A 24,185-nucleotide genomic window follows, 5' to 3' on the forward strand; every position below is an offset into this window, starting at 1 on the left:
TCTCTCTCTCTCTCTCTCCCTCCTAGAAATAAATTAAAAAAAATTTAAAAAAAAAAAAAAAAAGAAAAGAGATCATGACCTGAGACGAAGTCGGATGCTTAACCAATTGAGCCACCCAGGCGCCCCTGTCTTCTCTAAAATTTAAAAAGTAGCAGTCATTTCCTCTTTGGTCCTCCTCACATATGCTCTCTATGCATAGTGAAATTGAAAGTGTCTTCTTAAGACAGGTTAAATGTAGTACTTTCTCTTGACATAATGTACCAGTTGGAGCCTATAAATAGTCATATGAAATATTGTATGTAATTAAAGGTTTCTAATTTTTTTCAAAGGCAGGGTCCACAGCACCACTGTTTATTGACCAGCCAGAAGAACCTGAGTCAAATGCAACAGACGGCATAGAGTTATTTGAAGACAGTCAGCTAACCAGTCGCTCTAAAGCAATAGCATCAAAAACCAAAGAGATTGAACAGGTGAGAATTCAGTCTTCTTTAAATACATAATCCTATGTTCCTGTCATTTTGCACGTGGTAGTTACAGTAAATATTTATTGAATAAGCATATGTCATGTTGATTTTTTCACTTGTGATTCTGAAATTAAAACATATAAATTTTTTTATTTGATTTCACAGTAAATATAGATCAGTTTGGTCCCCTATTCCTGTTAACTTTTTTATTTTTTAAATAAAAGTAAACTTCTTTTTTAAGGAATATCAGTATTCTTGGTAGTATGAAGCAATTAAACTATTAAAATTAACAGGGATGGGCTGAAAGAAATGTTAAATATACCAAAATGTTAACAGATGTTTTAGAATATCAGCATTACAGATGTTTATGTTTTTCATTATACTCTAAGCATTTTTCCAAATAGTAAAGTAAAAGTAAAGGATAAGTACAGATTTAATTTTAATGATGTCATTCTGAAAAGTTAGAATCTTGTTTTTAATGGATTAAATAGATTACTTAAGCAATCATAGATCAGAACCTTCTAGCTATATCTTAATATAGTGTGAAGTATAATTTTGGATTGGAATAAGTTTAGAGGCTTTGTCTTACCTATTAAGATTTAAAACCATTTTCTCTTTAATCCTCCTCACATGTGCTCATTATACAATAGCAAAATTTAAAATGTTTTAACATGGAAATACTACCTGCCTCATGGTGTATTATTACTTTAGAGGATTAAATGAAGTAAATAAAATTTGAAAGGGTCTTATAACATGTAACATGTTGTACAAGTGGATTTTTCCCCCAGTATAATTAGGACATAGTGTTATGTTAGTTTCAGGTATGTAATATAGTGATTTCACAATTCTGTACGTTACTCAGTGTGTACAAGATGTTGTTCCTCTCCAGTGCTTTGAGTAAATGTCATATTGTTATACAGTCTTCCTAAACCTATTGGAAATTAAGAATAAAGTTAAATCTTTTCTCAGGGTACTTTCCACTTTCACATCAGTTAAAATCTATTTGCCTTGTTTCTTTTTTTAATTTATTTTTTATTTTTTATTTTTATATTTTTTATTTCTAGGAGAGAGAGAGACAGCGTGAGCAGGGGAGGGTCAGAGAGAGAGGGAGTCACAGGCTCTGAACTGGCAGTCAGCACAGAGCCTGACGCAGAGCTCGAACCCACGAACCGCGAGATCATGACCTAAGCGAAAGTCGGATGCTTAACCGACTAAGCCACCCTGGTGCCCCAATTTGCCTTGTTTCAATAGCAGAAGATCTTAAATAAATCTTGGTTGTGATTGTACAGCTCATATTGATGCCATCCCAAAGGCAAAGGATAAAAATCTAAATAGGAGATTTGTCATGTAAGCCAACAGAGTTTCAAACTGGAGGTGGTCAGCAGCGTCAGATGCTTGGAAGAATAGAAGGAAAATGGAGACTAAGGAAAATTCTGTTTAATTTGGTGGCAGGAAACTGGTGCCTTACAAGATATCAGTTAATTGAGAGCATAAATAAAAGGTTTGCTCATCAGATGTATCTTCAACATGGATATAAATGTCATTACCCTATGTAGAATTACTGTCCTTTTGTCCTTTTAGTTTTCTTTTTAGTTTTGGGTTTTGTTTTTTTGTTCTTTTGTTTTTTTGTTTTTTTTTACTACCTGACATATGTTTTTATTTGCTTGTTTATCTCCCCTCACCATAATGGAAACTTGATGAGAGTAATGACTATGCTTTATGTTTATTACAGTGATTGGCATGTAGTGGGCTCAAAAGAAGTATTTGTTCTTTGGATGGTGGATAGAGTCATAAACCTAGCAGTGACTTTTAACTAGTCCCTGAATCACTTTAAGTCAGAGATGGCATCTTAACCTGATCACCTAACACAGTGTCTAGGCCCAGCTGTTTTTACTAAGTGCTTGATAAATGTTTATTGAATGAATGATTTAATACTATTTTTCTTTTCTGCCTAAACAGCAGTTCTTTATTTTTTTTAAGTTTATGTATTTATTTAAATATAATTTATTGTCAAATTGGCTAACATACAGTGTTTAGTGTATGCTCTTGGTTTTTGGGGTAGATTCCATTGGTTCATCACTTACATACAACACCCAGTGCTCATCCCAACAAGTGCCCTCCTCAATGCCCATCACCCATTTTACTGTCTCCCCCACCCCTCCTATCAACCCTTAGATTGTTCTGTGTATTTAAGAGTCTCTCATGTTTGCCTCCCTCCCTCTCTGTTTGTAACTATTTTTCGCCCATCCCTTCCCCCATAGTCTTTTGTTAAGTTTCTCAAGATCCACATGAGTGAAAACATCTGTCCTCTGTCTTTTCCTTAACTGACTTATTTCATTCAGCATAATACCTTCCAATTCCATCCATGTTGCTGCAAATGGCATGATTTCATTTTTATTGCCAAGTAGTATTCCACAGTATATGTAAACCATGTCTTCTTTATTCATTCATCAGTTGGTGGACATTTAGGCTCCATAATTTGCCTATTGTTGAAAGCGCTGCTATAAACATTGGGGTACATGTGCCCCTATGTATCAGCACTCCTGTATCCTTTGGATAAATTCCTAGTAGTTAAACAGCAGTTCTTAAAGGAGAGTTTCTCTTAAAAATATAATTGGCAGAAGAAATTGACTGAAGTAGCAGGATAGGAGGATTTTGGGTTGTCATTTATTAGTATTTCTCCTGTCTCTTATTATTCATAGTTGATTTATTTGCTCTTGAAACGATGAGATACCAGTCAGATGTACAGCCTAGCTTAGCAGTTCACACATGAAATTATTTGGTATGGAATCTGTTTTTGTGGTACTTTATAGACATCCATCTATGTTTAACATATAAGTATGGCTAGATTTCTGATTTCATCATTGTTGTTTGCCCATTGTTCTAAAACATGAAAAATCTGACAACTAAAGAATATTGAGATTTTTATAGCAAAGACAGATGACCTAAAGAAAGAAAAATCTAAGAAGACATTGTATTCTGATATGACTAGAGAAGTAAAGACAGTTATTAGAAGTATTATAAAATAGAAAAATTAATAATGTTAAGTATAAATTTTAAATGTTAAAAATAAGTTATTGTACTTAATAGTGTTACTATACTCTGTTCTTAATAGAGCACTTGGTTTACATATATTGGCAAGAAAACCAAACCTTAAAAACTCCAAAACGGTCAGAAAGCTAGTAAATAATCATATATAACTATTTTACAAATTTGTGTCTAAAAGTTACAGTGATTTTTAGACATGAAAACATAGTTTTAAAGGGATTTTTTTTCCCCTTGTTTTCTTCATTTTCAGCATCTGCACATTTTATTTTTAGGGATTAGATGCCAAGTGAACAGGAATAATGCAAAGGCTTGAAAAAGCCAGATAGTTACACAGCTGTCCACTCGTTCTTTTTATTTTTCCACATGCTTGAAATATTTCATGATTTTACAAAATGACTAATAACCCAAAACAGCCTACATAGATGAGGCCAACAATTCAAGCTTAGAATTTTATAGAAATGTAATATTGGCGTAATGCTCTAGCTGCTTTTTCTGCTGTTATATCAAGTGCAGTATGTTCAGATATCTTGTAGAGATAAATCACCACATACAGTTTTTTTAGGGTTTCTATATTAGATCCTTCAGTGCTTGAGCCCCAAGGAAATCATTAACTTGTGGCTCTTGCAATATAAAATAAACTCAGTCTGTAGGTCAAAATTTGGTTTAATTCAAAGTGCCTACAAAGTGGCTATTTGATGTTTAAGGGCAAATATATATGGAGGTAGATTGTATCTGAATCACTTCAGTGAGGAAGTATATTCATGTTCTTTGCCACATTATTGCCATCTCTCCCTGGACATTTAAGAATTTTAATAGAGCCGGAAATGTTGGTGCTTTTTGAAAAAGCTCCCCACGTTAATAGTCAAATATGGATAGAGAACCACAGTCTAAAATCCTTGAGCCGGACGACATCAGGTTGCATCTCTGAGTGTTGTGTTGCTAGAGATCATTTGAGTCATCCCAATTGTACTTCAGTATCCTTTAATGGGATGATCCATTCTTTTGCCACAGCACATTTAGCCTACTTATGTTTTGGATCCTATGATATATCTTTTTTTTTACCCTCATTTCCCCAGATTTACCCATTCTTACCCAATTTGGGCTACTTTTACATTCACTTACCAGAGTATTTTTTTGAGGTTCCTAGCTTCTTAGCTTAGAGAGAGAGATTTCAAAATTTCACCTGTCGTTATAAGTAATTCCTAGATAGACAACCTACGAAAGTATGGGTGATTCTTAATCTGTCTTGGGTATTTGTCGTTAACCCCTTAACTGTAATATCTCACAAGTCCTCACATATCTACAGTTACTGAATTATTTGATTTGAAAGTAAGTGCATCCCACTACTTGCTATTTTATCAGTGAGGAATCTTTTAACAAATTGACACTTTGAACAAAGCAAATAAATTGACATCCGTATTATTACATAACCCTTCTTCCCTCTATTGCACCTCCAGGGATAAGGTAATATTTACCTAAACTGTTTGGAACTTTTTCTTATTTAAGATTTGTCCCGGGGCGCCTGGGTAGCTCAGTAGGTTAAGCGTCTGACTTTGGCTCAGGACATGATCTCACAGTTCGTGGGTTCGAGCCCCACGTCGGGCTCTGTGCTGACAGCCAGCTCAGAGCCTGGAGTCTACTTCCAATTCTGTGTCTCCCTCTTTATCTGACCTCCCCTGCTCACGCTGTGTCTCTCTCTCAAAAATAAATAAAACATTTAAAAAAAAAACCCAAAAGCTTTCTCATAAAAAAAAAAAAAATTTGTCCCTCCTGCTTTGTCAAAATGTGCTAAGACATAGCCTATCAGTGAGATTGTCTATTTTTTGTAGGTCTGGCAAAATAAAGAATTATATTTAAAAATCTCTTTGTAATTCCCCCCGGCAAGATCCGGATTAGAGTCTTCTGTCTTCTTTCTTCAGATGGGATCAGATAATCTGAGTGAATCTATATAGATATGTGTGTATAAGATATACATATATGTAATATATATAACATATATGTGTATATATCATATGCATATGCATGTTTTGCCTAGTAGATCATACAGCTATGAATGTCAGAGTGGCTAAAATCCTCCTACAGACATACATTAAGTAGCAGAAAAGCAGTTAGCTAATTAAACAACTACTAAAGGTAGTGAGTAACTGCTATTTATTAGGATTTTTTGCTTTGCAAACTAACAGTCTTAAAGAAGGAACTTTCAGTCTCTCCCCCCTCAAAACACAGTACTTAAATTGTGACTCTACCTTTGTTGTGCATCTCTGGGGCTCATTAAAAGTAGACCTTCTTGGATTTCTACCATAAATATTCTGGTAATTAGGTTATCTGAGTTTCTCAAGCTTTAACATGCACAGGAATCATTTGGGGGTCTTGTTAAAGCACATTTTCTGACTCTGGATCAGGGATGGGGCTTGAGAGTGGAATTTCTAACATGCTCCTCAGTGATGCTGATTGTTCTAGTCTGTGGACCATATTTGGAGTAACAAGGAATTAGAAGAAGGTGATTATTTTTTCTTAAGTTCTTCTATAGTTTTCGAATGTACTAAAAGGTTGAGAACTATAGCCACTTTAATTTTATATAAAGTTTTATCTTATGTATTTTTAAATTTGGGTATAATGTGCAGTAAAATGTATAGATCCTAAATATTTGGTTGGATGAGTTTTGACAGTTAAAACACTGTATAAATAACACCTGTAACAAATATTTATGGAAGTCTTTCTTTTTTCAGAACAGTTGATTACACTGACAGTAATAAGGATTTAGTCAAAATCATGTAATTTGATTTGATTTATGGTAAATACCCTTCAGCCCATCCATTAAGGCTATACTTTAAGTCCTATATACAAGCATAAATTTCAAAGAACGTTAGAAATTATGCAGTGAAAAACAAGTTTCCTTCTTCATAATTCTTAACTACCCAATTTCTTTCCCCAGTGTATAGATACACTATGTAACGTATATACACATGTGTGTGTACACAGTTTATATATAGTATTTATGTGTGTGTACATACCATTTATACATAATACTGTGTATGTATATACACACATATATATGGATCATAGGTGATCCCAAGGAGTAGAGATAAGAATTTGTACTTGTGTCTCTGTATGCTTCCTTTAAATTTTTTTTAATGTTTTTAATTTATTTCTGAGAGAGAGAGAGAACGTGAGCAGAGGAGGGTCAGAGAGAGAGGGAGATACAGAATCTGAAACAGGCTCCAGGCTCTGAGCTAGCTGTCAGCACAGAGCCCGACACAGGGCTCAAGTATTACATTTAAAATGAGCAGTTTTGGAGGGGAGTTGGTTTAGTTATGGGTATCAAATGCTTGGGTTTGTGTCTTGTGAAGTGCTGTGTCGGTTTTAATGACTGCATAAGAGATCACCAGAGTGCCTGTTAATAAATTCCTAAGTCCCTGTGTTATGAAATCTGTGTTTTAAAACACTTCTCGTGATTCTCATGGCAATCCAAGAATAACTGGAATATATGAGATTACAGAGAGATCTTCATTTCTTCCCTAAACCAATCACTGTCAACCTTTCTTAGAAATCTTATTAGGACAGGGGCATCTGGGTGGTTCAGTCGATTAAGTGTCTGGCTTTGGATCAGGTCATGATCTCATGCTTTGTGAGTTCAAGCCCCACATCGGGCTCTGTGCTGACAACTCAGAGCCTGGAGCCTGCTTCATATGCTGTGCCTTCTCTCTTTGTTCGTACCCTGCTCACACGTGCTCGCTCTCGCTCACTCTCTCTCTCAAAAATAAAGTTTAAAAAATATTTTTTAATGTTATTAGTAGAGCTTGCCTGGGATTCTCTCCCCTTCTCTGCCCCTTCCATGCATGTGCTTTTTCTCTAAAAGTAAATAAGTAAACTTAAAAAAATTATTAGTAGATACAATTTATAGAATCTAAACCAATACTGTTGTAGGGATGTGCTTGGAAGTATTCTTCAAATGCATTGTTCATGGTATTTTTTAAATCACAGAAAATTATAATTTGTAAGCGGAAAAGTCCATTTCTTCTTTATTCTTATTTGGTGACTAATAACTAAAAACAGTATTTTAAGTGCCATAAGGCAAATTCATTTTTAAAACCTCTTTGACTATTTCAGAATACTATCTATCCTAACATTATTCTAATGTTGTTTTATGAAAATGCTGATATTTCTACCTTGAAATAAACATCTCTGTTGAAAGAAGAGTAGATTATATGTTTATCTGGTTATTTATAGTTAAATTGTAGACGTCCTTTCCTTACTCCAGGTAAAAAAGATCAGATTAATTCAGAAATCACTTTGTTGCCTGTCTAGGTTATTAGGTTTATAAGTTAATAATGTTTTAGTGTCAATCTAGATGAATCTACTTAATATATAATTTTTACTTTAATTTGAATTCTATGTGTTAACCTTTTTTTGTGACCATATGGACTGCTTACTAGCTTTTCTTCACTTTTTCCTCAAAATAAAGAAGTTAGACTAAACAATTTTAGGTCCCTTCTTAATCCAAATCATTAAAAACTAAAAGCTAAATATATCTGCTTCTGTACTCACTGTTATATGTAGCTAATTTCAGATTAAGTATAAAATTTTTCGGTGTTTTGATTTTTTAACTTCTTATATTAAAATGTTTTTTTAAACTCAGATATGCCATTGCTATGAATCAATACAAACAGTAATTACTGTTTGTTGAGCTAATGAGTTGTACAGAAAATGTTTTCTTCAGTAAATAAGATGTTACGTTTAATTGGTATTCAATCTGTGACTTTTTTTTTTTTTTTTTTTTTTTTTTAACAGTGTCTAGTTTCAGTTACTATCTGTATAGCCTGGTGATTCCCAGCACTCTCACTAGCTCTTGTTCCTTCTCTCTCAATATAGAAAGGATATTTTGGTTTTAGTTTTAAAGTAAAATGGGTAGAAGATTAATCAAATGTACCATCTTCCTGAAACTAGAGTTAGGAACATGGTAAAAATCTGCTTTTAACACATGGTGGATTAAGATGAAATTGTTTTCAAAGCAGTGGCAGCTCTATTGTTGTATATGCATGATCTAAGCATTCATGCTAACCTTACATAATAGAAACATTCTTTGTTTTCCCTTTTTATCAGAGCAAGTAATGAACTTCTTAAAAGTGCAGCTCTCACCACTATCTTGTCTAGACATCAAGTCTACCCTACTGTATTTAACAATCCATTATTAGCAGCCAGTTGTTCAGACTTTACATATATAGATTTCGTAAAATACACTCACATAAGATTTACCCCTGAAAAATTTCTTAGTCTCAAACCACATTAAAGGTAAATCCTTTATTTTGGCCAGATTTCAAGGTTTTTGAAAATTATTATTTGTCAAAATCTGCTTATATTCTTCCTACAGCAACTTTTTGCTAAAGTACAAGTGTAACATTTTCATTTTAAGAGTTTCATGTGAAAGTTATCTCATAAGGTGATGTGTATCATAGTTGAAATGTTAAAACCAAGCATATCAGCTTTTACATTTAAAAGTAAGTTAGTGGGGTACCTGGGTGGCTCAGCCGGTTCAGCATCCGACTTTGGCTCAGGTCATGATCTCGTGGTCCATGAGTTTGAGCCCCATGTTCTCTGTGCTGACAGCTCGGAGTCTGCTTCAGATTCTGTGTCTCCTTTTCTCTCTGCTCCTCCCCCGTTCATGTTCTGGCCTTCTCTGTCTCTCAAAAATGAATAAGCTTAAAAAAAAAAGTAAGTTATTTTATACCTGATAGAAACCTGTAAATATGAAGATTTTAACTCTGTTATTATTTTCATGTAAAATATAAACTTTGGGCAGTACAGATACCAAGTTTTGTAAGAACCGTATTTAGTGTGTTACTAGTACCAAAAGAGATGGACCTTGTCCCTGGGACTGTCATCACTTAAATAATTATCCAGGTATGAAGTAGTTCCAGTATAGAAGTTCCCCATGACATAGGTATGAGCACAAGCTTCTTTCTCTCACTTCTCCTCCTCCTCCATTATCAACAAGTGTTAAGTAAGGATTTTTCTCCAGTTGTTCAAAATTTTCTTATTTTTAATGTAGTCCAGACTTTTTAGTTTTGCTATTCACTTCCTCTTTTGTAAGTTGACAATTTTATTTAGTCTCTGAGTACTTATTAAGGACATTTGTAGGTATTATAGGATAGTAACTACTGGATGTTTCCACTTTGTGTTTTAACTTCTCAGAACCCTCTACTTTATTTGTTAAATGGGATTAATTTACATGCTCTCCCACAGAACCAACAGCACTGTGTGTTAAAGCCCCTTGTATGTTGAAAATTACTGTACAGTGGTTATGGTAGTGTTAAGTACATTGCCTGTTTCTCTGTAGTTTTGTACTATTGACTACTTTCAGAGTATTTCTTAGGAATATTTTATAGCAAATCTATATAAGTTTAATTCTTAAATTAGAGACTTTGCCCATCGCTACTTTTCTGAGTTTAATTGCTCTTTTTGAAAAAATTCCAATTGTTATTTTTGTTGTCATTCAGTTTAGAATATTGGGGGGTGGATTTCTCCTTAGAGCCACAAACATAGGGGATTTTGCAGTTTAAAAATAAAAACAAATTTCTAATTCAAAACCCCTATAGTAGAAAACATACACTTTAGGATTTGAGTCCTGTGAAGTTTGTTGAGACTGACATTGTAGGCCAACACATAGTCAGTTTTTCAGAGTATTCTATATACTTAAAAAGAAGATGCATTTTGTATTTTTTGAGGCCATTGTTTTATTAGTATGACAACTAAGTAAAATTTATTGTATTAAATTCTCTATATCCTTATTGATTTTGTTTGCTTGTCTTATATTTCTAAAAAAGTTCTATTAAAACCTTCAAATGTTTGTGGATTCATTAATTTCCTTTAAGCGTTTTTATTCCTTTTATATATTTAGGTTGTGATGTAAAGTACATATGAACTTACAAGTATTTTATATCTTTCTGAAGTAAGTAGTTCTTTTAATCTCTAATGCTGCCTCATTTATCTAAGTTAGTATTTCTATGGTATCTTCTTTTGTCACCTTCCTTTCAGCTGTTCTACATTCTTGTATTTAAGGTATTTTTGTTGGAAGCAGCATAGACTTGAGTTTGTTGTTTCATCCATTTTGATAAAATATGACTTTACTTGGATCAACTGGACCATTTACATTTAATGTAGTTACTGATAAATCTAGGTTTAGTAATTCTTCCTATTCCATAGTCCCTTTTCTCTCCTTTTTTCCTTTTTGGGATTTAGGAAATTATCATTCATTTCCATACACAGCAATTTCTTCTTAGTTATATATTGTTTTACATCATTCATTCCTGATTTAGTGAAGTCTAATCTACCAGTACTTTTAACTTCAGTGTAGGCGCTTTAGAGCAATTTAACTCCATTGAACTTCCTCTTGATCTATTACTGGTGTGTTTTACTTCCATATATATTTAAATCCCCCCCCACAAAAAAAAAACCCACAAAAAACCCACAAGATAATAACAGTATTCTTTGCAGTTAATATTCATTTAGGTTTACTTAAATATTTACCCTTTAAAAAATTTTCATTGCTATTTATGTCTCCAACTTCCATTAAGGATCATTTTTTTCTACCCAAGAACAATGACTGAATAGATTCTAGTGTATCCTCACTATGGAATTTTATAGTCAGTAGAAGGATTTATGGAGAATTACTACAATACTACTGCATTATTTTAGTAGTTAGAATAAGTACTGTAGGAGTTTCAGAGTTGGGGGATTTGGCTTGAATCCCATTTCAGCCACTTAACTCTGTGTCTTTGGGAAAGTCATTTCACTTGGCTGGGTCTTGCTTTGCTCACTACTGTAAGGGGAATGGTGCTATTATCCACTTCGTATTAGAGTTATGGGGTGCCTGGGTGACTCAGTCAGTTGAGTGTCCGACTTAAGCTCAGGTCATGTTATCACAGTTAGTGAGTTCAAACCCCACATTGGGCTCCCTGCTGCCGGCACAGAACCCACTTCATATCCTCTGTCTCCATCTCTCTTTGCCCATATCGTGCACTCGCTCGCTCACTCTCTCACTTTCTCTCTCTCAAAACTGAATATTAAAAAAAATTTTTTTTGTAAGAATTAAATGGAGGTATAATTTAAGTTGGCTAGGACAGTGTCTATACCCAAAATGGCTGCTGTTATTGTTTTGTACTATTTTTCATGGTTGATGAAAAGTATTTAAGTCTTCATGGGTGCTTACAAAGCTATTGTAGGTTAGCCTAGAACCCCAACTTAGAAAACTAAGGCCCCAGGGTGCCTGGGTGGCTTAGTTGGTTAAGCATCTGACTCTCGGTTTTGGCTCAGGTCATGATCTCACAGTTTGGGAGTTTGAGCCCTGCATCAGGCTCCATGCTGACAGTGCAGACCTTGCTTGGGATTCTCTCTCTCTCCCCCTCCCAGCCTTGCTCCCTCTCATGCATGTGTGCTCTCTCTCTCACAAAATAAATAAATTTAAAAAACAAAACAAAACAAAACAAAAAAAAAGGAAAATTGGGCCCAAACTCAAACCATGTAATTTGTAAGTTACACTGAAAATAATCTCTTCCTTTTCTAATTCTTGTATTTTAAATTATAATACTTGTGAATGGATTGAAGTTTTTTTTAATTTTTATTTAATTTTTAAAAATTTAGATCCAAATTAGTTAGCATATAGTGTAACGAATGATTTCAGGAGTAGATTCTTTACTGCTCCTTACCCATTGGATTGAAATTATAATTAATGTCATTAAAACCAAGAAGGAAAAAAACGACTCTTCTTGTCAGTTGCATCTAGTGATTCTCTCTTACTAGAAGTTAAAGATGAATAAAAGTAGATGCTGAATAACTGAAATGAGTAGGATGGTAATACTGTGATGCTGTATTGTCATCTCCATTTACTTAGGGTGGTAGTAATTATACTAGGGCTAGTAGGACTTGATTTTTGTACATATATCTTTTGAAGATTATTTTGCTTGGGAAAAAGCCTTCAGAATATATAAATAGCAATGTTATATTTGGAGTAAGGCTTTGGCCTGTTATTTATTATTTTCTCCATATAATCCCCATGTTAGATTGTTAGGAAGTATTTTACAGTAACTTTGAAATACTCATTTATGGTATATGAATTCAGTTTATAAAATTCTTAAAATTCCTTATCAGCAAATATAGTAGTATACCTCTCCCCCATTAAGTCACTTCTTTGTATCAAAATTTTCCGGAACATTTTCCCAAACGTATGCGCTCCATTGTCTTCTGCTATATATAGACTGTCAAATTATGGTACTTATTTCTATCTTTAGGATATTTTTAACTTGGAAGATTATTTATTTTTACTAGCCTCGCTGGCTTATTTAGGAATACATACATATATACATAACATTCATGTATATAGGAATACCTACATATGCACACACACACACACACACACACCTTTTGAAAAGTATCATTATAATTCTTTTGAGAAGTATAATACTTTTGAGAAGTATTCAGTTATAATTCTTGCCCAGGAGCTTTGATGGTTCTATACTGCATTGATTTCTAATTATGGTTTGCATTGTTCTGCCCTGAAATTTTATTCTATTATTAGCATCCTTCATTGACACTGAAAAAAACCAAGAAGAAAAACGTCTTATGCTGATTTCAACAACTGTTGTACTACATGCATTTCTCTATCCTATTTAATAGTTGTTATCTAAAAGTTATAGATCAAATCAGGTCTTACTAAAAGATTTTGTAATCTAAAGATTTGAAATAGTACTCATTTATTCTATTTAAATATTTAATCATAAGCTATTTTAGTAAAAATCATGGTATCCTTGGGACCAAGCTTAAAGAAATGCATATGATTATCTCAGAAGAGGCTTTTTCTTATGTAAAAATATTTTTCCATTCCATGTTTCTAATGTTGTACATTCTTGATCTTGATTGTGAAAGAGATCAGGGCCCCATGTAAAGCAAAGGAATAAAAAAAACATTAAATGGACTTTTTAGTGGAAGCCTGGTGTTAACGGAGGGTAGTTTGTTTGCAGCATGTTCACTTTTTAAGATTTTGTTTTATTTATACAAAAAAGTTATCTTTATTCACTGACTTCATCACTTGCACAGCCAAGTTGTTTGCCCATGAAAGTTGCACAGCCAAAAGTTAATAACATCTTTTCCTCCTACTCATAGCTAGCATATGTTCAACTACAATACTCCTTAACTTTATAGGCTGAAAAGAAATTTGCCTGATTAATCATCTGTGCATCATCTGGAGTTCCTTGCCTACAGTGGGCTCACAGTAAATGTTTAACAGTTGAATGAACAGAATTAGGAGTTCTTAATGCACCCTGAGTCCCATGTAGTTTGGCTTCAAACTATTTTAGTTTGAAGATAAATAATAGAGTAGTATATCTTTTAAGAATCTTTCCCTTCAGTGAATTAGGAGAAAGTAAAGGAAGAAGCAAAATCATCTTTATCATTTAGTTGCAGAAACACAGCCAGATGTTAATACTTTTCAGAGTCCACCAGATTGAGATGATTTTTCATAAATGTACTGCATATGATTAAAATATATTGAGAAGATTATGCAAAATATTATTGATGTAAAAAATTGGACCTTTAGGACAGTGTATGAAGGGGCAAGGGGAAGAGATTATTTTTATTTTAATATTTCCTTTTTGATGTGCAGTTTTACTATAATATGTTAAGATATGGATTGTTTTAAAAATTTATTGTGGTTAAACTAATTTATGTTTCCTGTATCTGAGAATTTGCATTTTCATTAGAACTAGAAAATTAAAAAGTTACCTCTTTGGATTTTGAGTATCCTCTATTCTTTTCTTGTGTACTCCAGTTGGATGTAGTCAGATTTTTTCATCCTATTTCATTTCTCTTAAACTTTCTAAACTTTTGTCTTTTTTTTTTTTAAATCTGAAATTACAGGTATTTTGTTCAGGACTCTCTAAGTCATCAGTTTTCTGTAATTTGCTGTTTAAACCATTCATTAGGTTCTTAATTTTAGTTATATCTTCCATTTCTAGAAGTTAAATTTAGTTTTCTTTGTAAATCTCCCTAGAATTATTAGACTGTTTACTGTTGATGTTTTCATTCGTTCTTCTTACTTTCACATCTTATTTTCTATACTGGATAATTTTAATACCTGAAGTCTCAGATCTTTAATCCAGGTGCTGTTTCTGTGGACTCTTGGTCATGGTAGCATGTTCCCTTGTATAGTTTGTATTTTGGAGTTGTGAGTTTACATTTAGAATTTCAAATGCACATGAAGATAGACCAAAGTTTATGAATATTCTGTGTCTTCTTGCCTTAAGAGGCTAGATCAAGGAAGAGAAGTTTCCCTTTTTCTTTTACTGATAGGTGATTTTTGGGTTTTTTTGTTGGTTTATTTGTTTTTAGTTCATGCTGTCACAAAGATCCTGGCTTTATGCAGAGAACTGAGATCCAACCTTGTCTTGAATGGGCCAGAGATCTTGTCTCTCATTTCTGAGCAGGCTCTGAGTTCCTGGCTCTTTGGGGCAGTCTTAGCCCATGGTATTAGCTTAGCACTCTGGTTTCTTGTTTCTTCTTTTTTAATGATTGCTGACAATTACCCTTAGTTATTTTAAGAGTTTAGCTGTGCTTTTAAAAGAATGTGTTGCTAGGTTTTTTGAGGCAGGAGAGTTTATTTAGGGAAATAGTGTTTTGTTTTACCTATCTTCATTTTACATGTTTAAAAAGCTTAAGTGACTTGTTCAAGCTTATACCAGAAATGGTAGAAATGTGACTGTTCCTTACTTGCTGCTTTCTGTTATGCTTATTTGCCTTGAAACTGAGATTTAAAAAAAAAAAAGTGTCAGGAGAACCAAAGAGACTTCATTTTGGAAGTGACAGTTGCTTGGCTTCTTAAAATTCAGATAGGAGCCTCATAGGTAGAGATCGGAGGTAAAAGATTTTAGACAGAGATGAATGACAGAAGATGGAAAATAGGGAACTATTTGGAATAGTCAGCAATTACAAGTAGTTTAGTTGGAGTAAAACCATATCTTACACAGATGATTTTAATCTCTTTCCCCATACCCTTCATTTCTCCATCCTACTCCCAAACCACAGCATTTATTGCTATGATTTTGTAGAGTTGATATTGACAGAATTATATTTACTGTGGTATATTAGAAGGATTTTGAATAGCCTTGAATAATAGTCTCAGAAACTTTCTGTTGATTTGATAGAAAAGCTTTGGAAAGAAGCATTCTGGTATACTGCAGTTCAGTTCTGTCACTAACCACCCAGAATTAGTGCAGGCCCCACAAGTTAAAGGGAATGCTTCCCAACAAGACTGCCCTTACTTCAGAACCCAGCTGCATTTTGGGGTTCCCCAGACCACTGGCACTTCCAACTGACTAGCATTCCCATGACCCCATTAGCTCTGATAATATGCTAGAACAACTGATAGAGCTCAGAAAAGTGCTATACTTAGGATTACAGTTTTATTATAAGGAATGCAAATCAGGAAGGAAGGACTGTTCCAACACCACTTGTGTACTGTAATTCAGTTCCCTTTTTTTTTTATGTTTATTTATTTATTTTGAGAGAGAGCAAGCATGAGCAGGGGAGGAACACAGAGAAAGGGAGACAGATAAAATCCCAAGCAGAATCTTGTCAGCGCAGAGCCTAGTGTGGGGTTTGAACTCACAAACCATGAGATCCTGCGTGACCTGAGCTGAAATCAGGAATCAGGTGCTTAGACAACTGAGTTACCCAAGAGCCCCTGACTATAGTTCAGTTCTGGCAGTAAACACTCAGTTACTGCAGACCCCACAAGTTAAAAGCACACAGTAGGAGATGAGCAATTAAAGCAGCGTGAGAACGGGTCTGATTATAGACTGTATTTTACAGAAAGGTTTTGGTAGAGGAGAGATAATAAATGGCAAATGCAGGATAGTGTTCTGAGGATAGCTGAATTGGACAAATTTAAGTGCCAGGAGAAAATAGTTTGAATTTCAAATATGTGAGAATTGGGATCAAGATTTTTAAAAAATACTAGTTTAGCTGTACAGAAATGTTCGGCTGTTCTTCAGATGCGATATGAGAGCCTGGATTAGGTTGGTAGAGTCAGAAATGGAGAACAAGTGCATGAGACTTGTGTGGCAGGTGAATGAATAAAACTCGGTGACTTATTTTTTATTTTTTTAAAAGTTTTTTTTTCTTAATATTTTTATTTATTTCTAGGAGAGAGAGAGAGACAGCGTGAGCAGGGGAGGGTCAGAGAGAGAGGGAGATACAGACTCTGAAATAGGCTCCAGGCTCTGAGCTGGCAGTCAGCACAGAGCCCGACGCGGGGCTCGAACCCACCAACCGCGAGATCATGACCTGAGCCGAAGTCGGGCGCTTAACCGACTAAGCCACCCAGGCGCCCCTGGCTTATTTTTTATTTACTTTTGAACATTCTGAAAGGGTAGGGGTAATATGAGAGAGACTGAAGATTAAAAAAAAACAAACATGGGTGGAATAATTGATGAAGCAGGAGAATTTATCAATAGCATAGACAGAGGGACTGACTTTGAAAATTTGGAGAAACCTTTTTCTGTAACTAGGGCGAAGGAGAATAAGTGACAGCCATTTCTAAGGTGCAGAGGAGATAAGTTGAGGAGAAGCAATTTTGCTAAGAGTGAAGGGAAATGAGATAGGGAGGGGAGGGTCCTATCAGCAGTGGGAGTTCCTGAATTAGGCATGGAAAGGGCTTAGATACCCCATATGGTGTATGTTGATATGGAAGTCAACAAGAGAGATTAAGGAGTAGATCAAATAATTGCAGTTTTGGACTTATTCCAACAATTCACAGCATTCTTTGAATAAGAATAGAAAAGATACACCAGATTGTTCATCCACAGTTGACCAAGAAAGAACACCTTTAATGTTGCTAAATTTTTTTTAAAAAATGCTCACTGATAAGATGGTAAAAGTGATACTATTGAAAGCAAACAAACAAAAATGACACAGACATGGTCTCTTTGTCTTGAATTCAATTGTTTCTTTGCCAGGAAGTGTGACCAGTTCTGTTACCCAGGTTTTTGAGCAGGTGTATAGTGTGCACTACACAATTAAGGAGGCAAATGATAAAAATTAAATTTACATCTATAACTCAGCTGTTGGTCATGATGCATTTAAAAGGAGAGGTAAAGAAAACTGTTTTTTTTAATGTTTTTGAGATGTTCTTTTTAACTAAGGCAGGAAATGGCTAATAAATTCTAGAATTTTCCAACTAAAAGGAACAAACAATAGAATTTTTAAACAAAGGTGAAGTTGCTCTGCTCCAGAATACTTTGACTCTCCATCTTCCAAGCCAAATGGAATGTTGCCGTGGTTATTTCCTGACTTCCAAACCTGTTAAATATAATTGATTCTCTGCTTGAAATACTCCAGCAGCTTCCATTATATTTAGAATAAAAATCCAAAGTCTTTACCTTGGTTCTAGAGATATGCTGATTTGTCTACTACCTCTCCCTGCAAATTTCTTTCATATTACCCTTACACTTTTTTTTGTTTTACTATGCTGCAGTCACATTGACCTCTTGATAGAACACACTTTCTTCTCTTCTTGGTGGCCTTCATTGATGCTGTTACTTCTGCCTAGAATCATCTCACTGGCATCTTCTCATTTTTCAGGGCTCTGCTTAAATGTTATCCTTTCACAAAAACATTTTTTAATCCACCTGACCAAAGTAGTTCCTCCATCACTGAACCTATTTTATTTTCTTTCTAACACCACAATTATACATGTTTATGTGTTTTCATTTTATTATATGTCTTTCTTGCTAAGAAGAAGGCTTCCTAAAGGTAGGAACTCTATATTCTTTTGTTCATCACTTGTGCAGAGCATATACATACTAGGTCCTCAAATGTTTGTTGAGTGAATGGTTTCTCAGTATTAAGTACTTTATGTTTGATCTGTCACTTGATTCTCACAAAAGCCTGTGAACTAAGTTACTGTTACAGTCCCCACATTACAAATGTGGCAACTGGAATGGGGCGCCTGGGTGGCTCAGTTGGTTAAGCGTCTGACTTCAGCTCAGGTCATGATCTCACAGTTTCATGGGTTTGAGCCCCACACCAGGCTCTGTTGCTGACAGCCAGCTCAGAGCCTGGAGCCTGCTTCAGATTCTGTATCTCCCTTTCTCTCTGACCCACCCCTGCTCGCTCGCTCGCGCACGCGCGCTCTCTCTCTTTCTCTCTCTCTCTCTCTCTGAAATAAATAAATAAATAAATAAATAATTAAATAAGGCAACTGGAGCTTACAGAATTAAGTGCCCAGGGACACTTAACAACACAAACCTTAGGGACTCCGTAAACCTAAAATCCATGATCTCCATCACTCTGCCATATACTTTTCCCACCTCATTAATAATTTTATTCCTTCTATATATTATATTTTTAAAAAGTAAGACAAAATAAAATTGGACACTTAAAGTGCTTATGAGCCAGGGTGCCTGGGTGGCTCTGCCAGTTAAGCGTTTGACTTCGGCTCAGGTCATGATCTCGCGATTTGTGAGCTCAAGCCCCATGTCAGGCTCTGAGCTGTCAGCACAGAGCCTGGACCCTGCTTCAGATTCTGTGTCTCCCTCTCTCTCTGTCCCTCTCCCACTCACACTCTGTCTCCTCCTCTCTCTCGAAAATAAACATTAAGAAAATTTTTAAAAAATAAAACTAAATAAATAAAATGTTTATGAGCCTACCTTTCTATAGTAGTTGCATCTATGGGGATTTTTAAAAGGGCCTAAGGCTGATTTTTTTGTGTTGGTTTTGAAGATTGATTATATTTAAATTACATCTAGGTTGTTCAGTATGAATAAGAAATTACTTCTTTTGTAGAAAGAAAATGATAAGAAATTATATCTATGGTAATTTTTTACATTTTCTCCTTCCATTTAGGCATAGCTGTGGATATGAATGGCTCATTCCTCATGGTCATAATAAGTTGATTCTTACTGTGCAAAGGATTTGAGTTTGAAGTTTTTACTGTGTAATTATCCACATATCATGACTTGAAGGCTAAGAAAATATAGTTCAATCTGATTTCCATACAGAGAGTTTAGAGTGTTCAGTATGTGAGGAAAAGGGTTTGTGTGTGTGTGTGTGTGTAACAGAAATACGGGAAATATGTTACAGTCACAATTTGACTTTTAAAGTTGTGTTTTGGTTCTAATTTAATGTGGCTTCTTTTGTCTCTAAACCTGAAATAATTTAAGTGCCATTAAAAGGAAGAGAAGACAGAATGCAGCTGCTCCACTGTTGAGCTATATGAGATAAACACTGGCTTGACTCACTGGAGATGATTCAGTGTTTGAGGAAGAATTTTAGAGCTTTCCTGTCACATCTACACAATGGAGACAGGCAGAACTGGGAACTTTTGTTTTACGTATATATGTTCACTTTTTAATTATTGCTTTATTTTAGTAATACACAATCTCTTTGACTTCTTAAATAGTGTGTCACCCTGAATGTTACCATTTCTGGACAAGTTCTGTTTTAAGTTTTGGATTTGTTTTATGTGTGTATGTAAGTGTTGTTTGGTTTTGTTTTCTGCATAAGACAAAGCATATATGTTTTTAGACATTTTGAAACTTCTCTCTATACAATAGTCTTTTTAAATGTTTATTTTTGAAAGAGAAAGAATGAGCGTGGGAGTAGCCGAGAGAGGGACAGAGGATTTGATGCCGGCTCTGCACTGACCGCAGAGAGTCTGATGTGGGGCTCAAACTTGGGAACCCTGAGATCATGACCTGAGCCGAAGTCAGACACTTAACTGACTGAGCTACCCAGTGTCCCCTCCTTGTATAATAGTTTTTTTTAAAAACTGGCTTTTCTCCTTTGGTGTTTAGTTTTAGTAGTGAAAAACTATATAAATGTACAGTGAAACAGGGTATTTCTAATTAAATTTTGTTCTCTTCTTACAATATGATTGCCAAACAGGGGAAAAATAACTTTAGACCAAATTTTAGATGATTTAGTTAGATTTGGGACTCCCAAAGTAATAGAATGCTGTCAATCTATGTGACAGGAATTAGGTATTTAAACCAAAATAGGGTCTGTGTTTTGGATTGACAGTCACTTTACACAACCTACAGAAAAAAAAATTCTTCTACAAGGAAGTCTTATTTGTCAAAAAGCAATCCTGAGCCAAGATCTTTACATTTTAAATATTTTAAAAGTTGAGGTGACTGTGTATTTTTAGAAGTAATTACGATATTTTTCAAGATACTCTTTTAGGCTTTTCACTGTTTTAAAATGACTTTATATTGTAAACTTTCTTCCCCACTTGATTTCAGAACATTTTAAGTTTATTTATTTTGAGAGAGAGCAAGTGTGTACAAGTGGGGGAAGGACAGAGAGAGAGAGAGAGAAAGAGAGAGAGAAAATCCTTAGCCAGCTCTGCACTGTCAGCACAGAGGCTGATGCGGAACTCAAACTCACGAACCATGAGATCATGACCTGAGCCGAAGTTGGACGCTTAACTGACTGAGCCACTCAAGCACTCCCAGAACATTTGTTTATTATATTTTACCTTTGTTATAATACTTATCAAAAAGTTAATTATGATATTTACTTGATCAAGGAGCAATGTTTATTGACAGCCCTTGTGAACAGATTCATTTACTAATCTCAAGGAATTTGCATAATGGCATCAGTTGGATAGGATGGCCAAAATAAAGTTTGAGCCAAGGGCAGAGTATAGGATTTTAAGCTTTTAAAAATCAAAGATAATGATCCATTTTGTTTCCAACCTTACACTTCATGGGAGACAGTTACAAAGGAAGCAGAATAGTTTTTCCCCTCACTTTAATGGGGGAGGTAGGAAGTACAGAAAGAAACATACATTTCTTAAATATTTAGAGAAATCTGAAGAATTGTTCTGTAAAAACTTTCTTTGTGAAAGACGTCCTAAAACTTTGAAGAAATTAAGTTAGAAAAGCAACCAAGTAAATGCAGATGGCATATGAGAGCAGGTAAAATACTGAAAAAGGTACAGTGGATGGTATTTTGGTGAGTGAGGAGAGAATTTAGTAGCTAAGACTTTACTGAAGAATGTAATTGGGCCAGGTCTTGGGAGCCAGAGCAGCAGTATTCTGAGAAGGGTTCCATCTTTAGGATAATGGTGTCTGTGAGCGGGACCATTTAGAATAAGAAGACGAGAAGCAAAACAATTCTGCAGCGTTATAACAGGATTGTGTTGGTTCGGTCCATTTTAATATTGTGACTATAGAAATAGCAAATCCAAGAAATAAAGAGATGCATAAGAGAGTCAGATTTCAGCACTGTGGTACCTCTGAAAATGTGCTAAACAGTCCCTTTTATTTATTTTTTAAATGTTTAATTTTGAGAGAGAGTGAGCAAGTGGGGAAGGGGCAGAGAGAGAGGGTGACGGGATCTGAAGTAGGCTTCTTACTGTCAGCACAACCCAATGCGGGGCTTGAACTTATAAACTGGGAGATCATAACCTGAGCCAAACTGAGGCATTTAACTGACTGCTCCATGCAGGGGCTCTTAAGCAGTCGCTCTTAAAAATAGGATAATTTAGGGGCCCCTGGATGGCTCTGTCAGTTGAGCATCCAGCTCTTGATTTTCACTTATGTCATAATCCCAGGGTTTTGGGATCTAGCCTTACATTGGGCTCCACAGTGAGTGTGGAGCATGCTTAAGATTCCCTCGCACTCTCTCCTCTGCCCTTCTCCCCAGCTCACATGCTCTCTCTGTCTTTCTAAAAATTAAAAAAATAAAAGTAGAATAATTTAGCAATTAATTTTTACAGATGATTTAGTGTGTGCTCAGGAAATAAGTCTTAACCATAAATATTAATTTCTGGATTTTAAATGCTGTAACATGAAGCACAATGAACTCTCATAGAGTGAAGCCACATTTTTATATTTATGCTTTTTAGTGACATAGAACACTAAAAATATGCATGAGGAAAGAAATGGTTCAATACATTTTTCCAGGATGTGTTTATATGAAAAATTTCTGCCTATGTTGTATCTACATGTGCACATGGTAATCTTGCACAAAGTAAGGTTAAAGGGGATACCTCAGTGTATTGTTTCTTTTGGCTCTTGAAGTGAGGTGGTCAGCCTTTTGACCTGTATTTTATCTGAACCAATCCAATGTTCAGTGCTGCTAATCCAAACAAAGATTTCATTTCTGGTTTTCCCTGTTATTCTACCTATAAATATATTCTAGTCATAGCCATCTTCCCAGCCCAGAAAAAAAAAAAAAAAAAAAAAAATTGTAACTTAAAAGCATAGACTTTTAAATAGTAACTCATCTTTAAAAAACAATTTTAATAAATATACTACGTATTAAAATATGTATGGTAAGGTTTATTAGGATTCCAATAGAATTTTATAATTATAGTATTATCATTTTTACCCTCAGAATTTCAAATAAATAGAAATATTTGGTTGTATTCAGTAATACCAGCTTACCTAAAATTATCTGTAAAGAATATCAAGAAGTTTCATTTGACTGGATTCCTGCCTCAAACTCTTGGCTATAACTGAATTCTGTCTTCATAAAATTTTATCGAGAATCAGATTTATTTGTATCTTTACCAAAATTTAATAACACTATCTTGAGCATTTTATGCTTAAGAAGTCACAGTGTAATTGGCTGATGTAACAAGGACATCATGATCTAGCACGGGCTGTTCATTTCTATGTACAGTTTTGTCATAAGTATGTCTCTGATTCTTGAGAGGAACTTCAGTGTAATCTCAGAAGTCATCTGTAGCCTTATTGTAATGTCAGGTGGATAGATCAAGATTAATTTTAAATCCTATACCAATTTTATTCTGTAAATTTTAGTATTAAAAATATAGACTAGAAGATGCAGATAGACCTTGAAAATATGTATTTTCATTTATATGTAATGGGGTTTATGGACTTTTCCCACTGTATACAATGCCTTCAGAGATAAAAGTAAAATAATGAATTATTTTAAATATTAATTTCACCTACTTATAGTATACCTAATCCTGTAGTTCCTCTTTAAAATGAAGCCATGTTATTTGTGTTAGTTATGAATAATTCCTTTCTTCTGGGAAGAAAAAACATTTTAGAAGCATTCATAATGGTATTACATGTTACATAATTGAAAAGCTTCTTCTTTATGGATGTATGATTAAGTAGACCGATAATATTCTATTTCTTACACTTGCATATGATGAGCTGAAAGCAGATAATTTTTTTTTCAGTAGGAGTAACAAGAGCTGTATTTTTAGTGGAAACTCCAAGGATTAGTAGTAATTTAGGTCTAACCATGGAAAAGTGTACCTATCTTTATATCGGATAAAACTTACGAAGCACCTTTGATAGATTTCCAGTTGCATTGAAGAGAAAATAGATTTATACCATCACCTTGGCATTCCTGCCAGTATTAAGCATTGCTGATGAGCTGATACACTGCAGTGCTGTGCAGGTGTAATTGCCCAGACGTTTGCTGCTCACAGATTGCCACCCAGTCCAGAAGGCTAGGTACATCTGTCCCATGTAGCAGGCTATTATGCTCAGTATCTTGAAAAAGTCCCGTTTGATTACAAGTAGCAAAACCCAGTCAAACTACCTTTAGCAAGTAAAGGCAAAGTATTGAAGGTTTATAAGAATTTCTCATGGGGCAAAGGCAGAGACCAGGGTTGGAGTCTAGAAGTGAAGGCCACCA

At 34.7% G+C, this 24,185-nt stretch overlaps 1 protein-coding gene across 12 annotated transcripts in view; it reads left to right on the forward strand.

Annotated features, from left to right (window-relative positions):
• PPHLN1 (periphilin 1) overlaps positions 1-24,185 on the forward strand; it is a 182,178-nt gene that overhangs the window by 141,967 nt on the left and 16,026 nt on the right. For all 12 annotated transcript variants that reach the window (XM_077753216.1, XM_077753221.1, XM_077753213.1 and 9 more), the window contains one exon: positions 330-470. In XM_077753216.1, coding sequence (XP_077609342.1) covers positions 330-470 — 141 coding nt within the window. The remainder of the gene's footprint in view (positions 1-329; positions 471-24,185) is intronic.

The sequence above is a fragment of the Crocuta crocuta genome, unplaced genomic scaffold (assembly GCF_008692635.1).
Source record: "Crocuta crocuta isolate KB4526 unplaced genomic scaffold, BGI_CrCroc_1.0 scaffold30, whole genome shotgun sequence".
Classification (NCBI taxonomy): domain Eukaryota; kingdom Metazoa; phylum Chordata; class Mammalia; order Carnivora; family Hyaenidae; genus Crocuta; species Crocuta crocuta.